The 7647-nt window shown below is 49.4% G+C and overlaps 1 protein-coding gene across 1 annotated transcript; it reads left to right on the plus strand.

Annotated features, from left to right (window-relative positions):
- The first annotated feature begins 4960 nt into the window (after positions 1-4960).
- On the plus strand, positions 4961-7112 carry LOC123063451 (scarecrow-like protein 3). Its single transcript, XM_044487239.1, has one exon. The coding sequence runs from the start codon at positions 5461-5463 to the stop codon at positions 6802-6804; it is 1344 nt and encodes a 447-aa protein (XP_044343174.1). The 5' UTR covers positions 4961-5460; the 3' UTR covers positions 6805-7112.
- The last annotated feature ends 535 nt before the right edge of the window (positions 7113-7647 follow it).

A 7647-nucleotide genomic window follows, 5' to 3' on the forward strand; every position in this document is an offset into this window, starting at 1 on the left:
TAAGAAATCACATCCCTACAGAAAAAAGAAAAAGCAATCGGGTCCCCACAATTTTTTAGAAAAAACAAACAGATACCTGCAATTTTTGGAAAAATAAATTCAAATCCCTGTAGAAGAAAATACAAAAAAGCAATTGGGTCTCTATAATTTTTTAGAAAAAGAAACTAGATCCTTGTAATTTTTCACAAAAAGAAATAGATCACTCTAGAAAAAATAAAAAGCAATCGGGAACCTATAATTTTTGAGAAAAAGCAAACGGATCCTTGTAAGTTTTGAAAAAAAAAATCAGATCAAGCAGCAAAAAAATAGCAATCAGGTCCTTATATTTTTTAGAAACAGCAAACGGATCCCTTTTTTTTTACAAAAGAAATCACATCCCTGCATAAAAAATAGAAAATCAATAGGGTCCATATATTTTTTATGAAAAATAAATTGATCTGTGTATTTTTTACCAAAAATAAATTAGATCCCTACACAAAAAATAAAAATGCAATTGGGTCCCTGTAACTTTTTAGAAAAAGCAAACTTATCCCTGCAATTTTTGAAAAAAAGAAATCACATCTCTACAGAAAAAAATAAGTAGCAATCGAGTCCCTATATTTTTTTAGAAAAAGCAAATGGATAGATGTAAGTTTTTTTTAAAAAATCAGATCCCTGCAGAAAAAATAAGAAATCAATTGGGTGCCTATAAGTTTTTAGAAAAAGCAAACGTTTCCCTGTAATTTTTGAAAAAAAACGAAATCATATCCCTACAGGAAAAAGCAATCCTATCCCTATATTCTTTTATAAAAAATAAAACGGATCCTTGTAAAAAAATAAAAAAAATCAAGTCCCTGCAGAAAAAATAGAAAGCAATTGTGTCCCTATAATTTTTTAGAAAAAGCAAATAGATCCCTGTGATTTTTTTAAAAAATAGATCCCTACAGAAAAAAACAAAATCAATCGGCTCCCTATAACTTTTTTAAAAAAAGCAAACGACTCCCTATAATTTTTCAAAAAAAGAAAGCAGATCCCTGCAAAAAAAATAAGAAAGCAATTAGGTCCCCATAATTTTATAAGAAAGGCAAATGGATTCGTGTAATTTTTGAAAAAAAGAAATCAGATCCCTATAGAAAAAAACAATCGGGTTCCTATAATTTTTTAAAGAAGCAAACGGATCCCTAAATTTTTTTTAAAAAAAAAGAAATCAGAACCCTGTAGAAAAAAAATAAAAAAAACAATTGGGTCCCTGCAAAAACAAAAAAGGCAATATGTCGTCTCAACTTTTTAGAAAAAGCAATCTGGTCCCTTTAATTTTTGAAGAAAAATTGGATCCTTGTAGAAAAAATAAAAAAGAAATTTGGACTCCGCAAAACAAAAAAAGCAATCAGGTACTTGGCTTTGCCGCCGGCGAGCTCATCCCTGCCCCGGCTGTCGTGGCCTGGGATCGCCGGCGCGCGCCCACGCCGATAGCAGTTGCTTCATCTCGCGCATGAGAAGCTGACCATGATGGTTTATGAGCTCGCTGCTGCGTGGTGGGGATGGTGCAGGGGGCCTAGTCGGCAGCTCAGGCGCACTGCTGCGACCTCTCTTCTCCGCCTCCGACTTCCCCGCCCGACTATGGGTCCTGCCTCCTCCCTGGCTGCTGCGACGGGCGATGGCTCTGGTGGCCACGAGTAGCATGTGTTGGAGGGCATCCATCCATCACTAGTGAGCGCCCTTTGTAGAGCGCTGCACCGGGTGTGTTGTGAGAAGAAGAGAAGGGAGAGAGAAATTTGAAGATGCTTACATGTGGGCCGCACTCGGTTTTAACGGTCTACTTGAATCTTTAGATAACGGTGTTGATTTTTTGCCACGTGGAGCTGACAAGCAGACCATCCATGTCATAATCCTGATTAAAACGTAACTGTTCAGTCATTAGTGTTTTTTGGAATAGCCTCCCAATTTTGTGGCAACGCTTTGTGAAATGAAAAAAGTGGTAGTTCTTCGTAACCCTAGCCCGTAATGTGGTAGTTTTTTGCTATTTACTCCAAAAACAAGAACAACTGCGCGTGTTTGTGAAATTTCCCTGCCGCGTCGGCGTAGCGCCTGACTGCCGCCGCCGTGTTTTGCACTGTCGACGGCTCTACCACTATCCGCCCCCTCCCCTGGCTCCGCCCCAACGTCACCGCTCGTGAGCGTTGTTTCGCCACGCAACCGAATCATGATCCAGCAGCACGCCTGTCGGTGTCAAAACCGGCGGATCTCGGGTAGGGGGTCCCGAGCTGTGCGTCTAAGGCGGATGGTAACAGGAGGCAGGGAACACGATGTTTTACCTAGGTTCGGGCCCTCTTGATGGAGGTAAAACCCTACGTCCTGCTTGATTTATTCTTGATGATACGAGTATTACTAGAGTCGATCTACCACGAGATCGGAGAGGCTAAACCCTAGAAGTTAGCCTATGGTATGGTTGTACGTTGTCCTACGGACTAAAACCCTCCGGTTTATATAGACACCGGAGAGGGTTAGGGTTACACAGGGTCGGTTACAAAGGAGGAGATATCCATATCCGTACTGCCTAGCTTGCCTTCCACACCAAGTAGAGTCCCATCCGGACATGAGACGATGTCTTCAATCTTGTATCTTCATAGTCCAACAGTCCGGCCAAAGAATATAATCCGGCTTTCCAGAGACCCCCTAATCTAGGACTCCCTCAACGCCTTTTGCCACGCAATTCAGTTTGTTGGAGGCCCGATTCCACCCGTAATGGCCCTCGGAGGTCCTCCGCGGGCATCAGCCTTTTTTGTTCCTCCCGCATTGGAGGTGTTCGAGCAATTGCCTGTAAGGTGCAAAAAAAACTTAGAGATTGCTTTCCTGTTCTCGTTTTCACCCAAGTAGGTTGTGATGGAGATTTTGGTATTGTTGATGTTTTCGTTGGTTGGTTCATCCTTTCCATAGGGTGATTCCTCGTCGAACGAGGAAGAAGACATCACCGAAGAAGAGGACATCGTGGTGGTCTTGATGATGCACGTCGAGAAGAGACCATGAGTATTTGCACAGAGTCCGGCAAGGGGCTCACCAGACATTGATGCACAACTATTTTGGGCCGCCGAAACTGTTGTATCCGGAGAAATACTTTCGACGACGGTTTAGGATGTCTGCGGAGTTGTTCCTTCGCATTTCCTCATGTGTGAACATACATGATCCTTCGTTTCAGTTGAGGAGGAATTAATTGTGCCGCTAGCCTCGGACATAACACTAGGCACAAAGTGACTGCCGCATTGCGCATATTGGCCTATGGTGTCCTGGCAGATTTCATTGATGATAATTTGGCAATTTGAGAGAGAACTTGAATCTTCCGTGTCAAACGATTTGCAAATGCGGTGGTTGAAGTGTTTGGGCTAGAGTATTTCAGCACCCAATGCTCATAACACCCAGAAGCTTTTGGAGATGAACAAAGCTCGTGGGTTCGCAGGTATGCTTGACTCCATTGATTGTATGTATTGGAGTTGGAAGAACTACCCAGCAGGATGGCATGGACAGTTGAAAGGACATAAGAAGGATGCTACCATCATTTTTGTGGCCGTGACCGATCTGGAGACATCGATTTTACATGCATATTTTGGGATGTCAGGGTCTTGCATTGACATCAATGTGCTCTAGCGGTCAGCCTTATTTGCAAAGACAATGGAGAATTATCATGGGGGGAGTTCCAAGAAAATGGGCGGACTTACAACATGGGGTACTACCTTGCGCATGGGATACATCCGAAGTGGGCTACCTTCGTAAGTCAAATTCGAACCCCCAAGGTAAGAGATAACTCTACTTCCATAATGCTCAAGCGGCTGCTAGGAAAGGTGTTGAAATGAGTTTGGATATGTGCAAGCCTAGTTTGTTATTTTGCGAGGACCGGCTAGGTTTTGGGATCAAGAGATCCTTTGATACATCATGAAACCTCTATGTGTGACCATGTACAACATGGTCACTGAGAAATGACCACGGAGAAGACTTGGACTACACTTTCTACGAGCTCATGGGCAACCGGTACGGCTGTGTAGAAAGCAAGAACGAGCCTGACACTTTTTTGAGGCGTACCGTGACATTTGAGATGCTTTTATGCATGTGGATCTTCAAAAGATCTCATGGAGGAGTGATGGGCATAAAACGGGCAACAAAACATCTGGTCGTTTCTATTCATGTGAACTTTGTTTGATTGTTTGACGAACATTTTGTGTTGAATTTGATGAACTTCGTGATAATTTGTTGTTGTGGATTGTTGAATTTGTTGACATAACTTCTTCTTGTTGTTGTTGAATTCATATCAATTTGATACGTATTCGTTGTAGTTACTGTTTTTTTGGGCGGCTGTTGGAGTAATCGTGTCCTATTTTTAGGGCAGCTGTTGGAGACGAAACTTTTTCATGCCATAAACCCCAAATTTTTTGTGCCCTAAATTATATTTCAATAGCCTTTTGGTGCTCTAAAATAGGGCAGCTATTAGAGATAGTCTTACTGCTTTCGGGAGCGGCTAATTTGAGACAGGGTTCATTTACAGAGTGCATGAACAGTAAATTAGTAAAAAATAATTTGTTCTGAATAATTTTTAAAAATGTTTTTTTGGCATCTCGGATGCTTGAATGTGTAAAGCTACGTGCAATTTTTTATGGTGTTAGGACATCCGAGGAAGTGGTGACACATCATGGTTTAGAGCCAAACCATTTTTATGCAGAATCTCCTGAAATGTCATTTGAGCGCAAAATTTCGCATGATTCTAGAAAACAAGAGCATGTTAGATGTAAAAGAAACTCAGAAGTTTTTATTACTCTGCTTGCTACAATTTTTGGAATTTACCGTACATCACCGCTCTCAGCTTCGCTTTCTCTCACCTTCTCCTGCTTTGGTATTTTCTCCTTCAGAGAATGCTCGCCGTGTTTCCCTGCCTGCCTTGTCCCCCCCCCCCCCCCCCCCCCCCCCCCCTCTCTCTCTCTGCTACTGAATACTGAATACTGATGCATGCGTGCGTGCATGCATGCCCGACGAGTGCATGCAGAAATAAATGGCCCCGATTTTCCCTTTGTCCGCTCCGCTCCTCGCTCTGACCTGACGGGGACGGGGTGAACTGTATCCTTGCTCCTCGCGCCATTGCCCCTTGTTGCAGTCCTCTCGGACCTCTGCCCTTTGTTCCTCTCTGCTTGTCTCCTTCTCCTCCCTGCCGTGTCCTCCCACTCCTCTCTGCCTGGCCTCCTCCACCCCCGTCTATTTAAGCCTCCTGCCTTGGTTTGTTCATTGGATTTCCCCTTTGCAGTTTGCACCACGCAGCAGCCACCCGCTCCGCAGCGAGCCAAAACCTCAGAGACGCCGCCGTATAAATCCTCCGTCGTCCACCACGCCACGGCCGGCATCGGAGAGATAGATAGACACGGAAAGGAAGCGACTTTGCTGGTAGCTTCGTGAGCCGAGCGGGAACGCCGAGCGGAGCGGGCGGCAGCGCTGGCGAGGCTGATGGTCCACCAGGACGAAGGCTCCTCCTCGTCGGTCACCTCCTCCCCGCTCCAGAACTTCTCCAACATGCCGCTCCACCCGCACCCTGGCGCCGGCGCCACGCCGCCCTGGATGCTCCGGGAGCTCCGCTCCGACGAGCGCGGCCTCTGCCTCATCCACCTCCTGCTCAACTGCGCCGCCGCCGCCTCCGCCGGCCGGCTCGACGCCGCCAACGCCGCGCTCGAGCACATCGCGACCCTGGCCGCGCCCGACGGCGACGCCATGCAGCGCGTCGCCGCCGCCTTCGCGGAGGCGCTGGCCCGGCGCGCGCTCCGTGCGTGGCCCGGCCTCTGCCGGGCGCTGCTCCTGCCCCGCGCGGGCCCCACGCCGGCCGAGGTCGCCGTCGCGCGTCGCCACTTCCTCGACCTCTGCCCCTTCCTCCGCCTCGCCGGGGCAGCTGCCAACCAGGCGATCCTCGAGGCGATGGAGTCGGAGAAGATCGTCCACGTCATCGACCTCGGCGGCGCCGACTCCACGCAGTGGCTCGAGCTGCTCCACCTCCTCGCCGCGCGCCCCGAGGGCCCGCCCCACTTCCGCCTCACCGCCGTGCACGAGCACAAGGACCTGCTCTCGCAGACGGCCATGGCGCTCACCAAGGAGGCGGAGCGGCTGGACGTGCCGTTCCAGTTCAACCCGGTGGTGTCCCGCCTGGACGCGCTGGACGTGGAGTCCCTCCGCGTGAAGACCGGCGAGGCGCTGGCCATCAGCTCCAGCCTGCAGCTCCACCGCCTGCTCGCCACCGACGACGACACCTCCTCCGCCGCCCCAGCCGACAAGGAGCGGCGTCGGAGCAGCCCGGACTCGTCGGGGCTGCTGTCCCCGTCCACCTCGCGGGCGGACGCGTTCCTGGGCGCGCTGTGGGGGCTGTCGCCCAAGGTGATGGTGGTTTGCGAGCAGGAGGCGAGCCACAACACGGCGGGGCTGACGGAGCGGTTCGTGGAGGCGCTCAACTACTACGCGGCGCTGTTCGACTGCCTGGAGGTGGGCGCGGCGCGCGGGTCCGTGGAGCGCGCGCGCGTCGAGCGGTGGCTCCTGGGCGAGGAGATCAAGAACATCGTGGCCTGCGACGGCGCGGACCGCCGCGAGCGGCACGAGCGGCTGGACCGCTGGGCGGCGCGCATGGAGGGCGCCGGCTTCGGGCGCGTCCCGCTGAGCTACTACGCGCTGCTGCAGGCCCGCCGGGCGGCGCAGGGGCTGGGCTGCGACGGCTTCAAGGTCCGCGAGGAGAAGGGCACCTTCTTCCTGTGCTGGCAGGACCGCGCCCTCTTCTCCGTCTCCGCCTGGCGCGGCCGCCGCTTCGACTGACCGCCGGCCGGCCGGCCATGTCTGCCTGGACTCTGGGTTCGATTTCACCACTACTAGTAGTACCACCCTGGACATTAGCTAGCTAGCTAGGCGTTTCATCGCGTCGAAAATTTCATTTCTTCTTCTGATTGTTTTGTTTAGTACTCCTACTTTGTTGTAGACCGAACTTGGGGCATGCATATGCATGCGCTGCTTGTTTTGGGCTGAACTTGCTGCATGCGTACGCATGCCATGGGTGTGTGTCTGTTGATAGTACTGTGTATGCCTTCCCGTTTTGGTTCGGATTAGTGCATAGATTTTGGTAGGAATGATGAAGTGATCTGCCGATTGATCATCGATTGGATTGGATCTTTGATCTTTCCGTTCGATCGAATCGAATCGTGCCCAAGAGGGCAGGCTGCATTTGGTGAAAAGGGGACAAACCCAGATGCGATCGGTTCCTGATGAGTTAGGTAAAAGGCTTGTGAGCCGAACGATTGAATGCTTTCTTGTCATCCAAAGAAAGAAGGCGATTGCGGGACGCCAGCTGATGCCTCGGGTCGAATTCAACGCTTTCGTCGTCGTCTTAACTTTGTTGAAATCTAATTGACGGGTTAAGGGGAGAAATTTTTGGCTTGTCTGAACGACTGAACTTTCACGGTCCTGCACCGCCGGGGAGCTTGCGCTATGTTTCGGATTCACGCGTGATTTTTCATAGAAAATAGCATGTACATATGTAAAACATGCTGAACTGTCCTCGTCGATGGCTCATCCGGAACTGATGCTGCTGTGATGGCATATATTTTGGGTATGTCTAGGACACATGTAGATGTAACATTCTAACCTAATAAGCATTATGTTTGT

Source organism: Triticum aestivum, chromosome 3A, assembly GCF_018294505.1.
Source record: "Triticum aestivum cultivar Chinese Spring chromosome 3A, IWGSC CS RefSeq v2.1, whole genome shotgun sequence".
NCBI classification, from domain to species: Eukaryota; Viridiplantae; Streptophyta; class Magnoliopsida; order Poales; family Poaceae; genus Triticum; species Triticum aestivum.

Excerpts from the sequence above, each read along its gene's own strand:
- LOC123063451 (XM_044487239.1), top strand. The coding sequence starts at position 5,461 with ATGGTCCACCAGGACGAAGGCTCCTCCTCGTCGGTCACCTCCTCCCCG.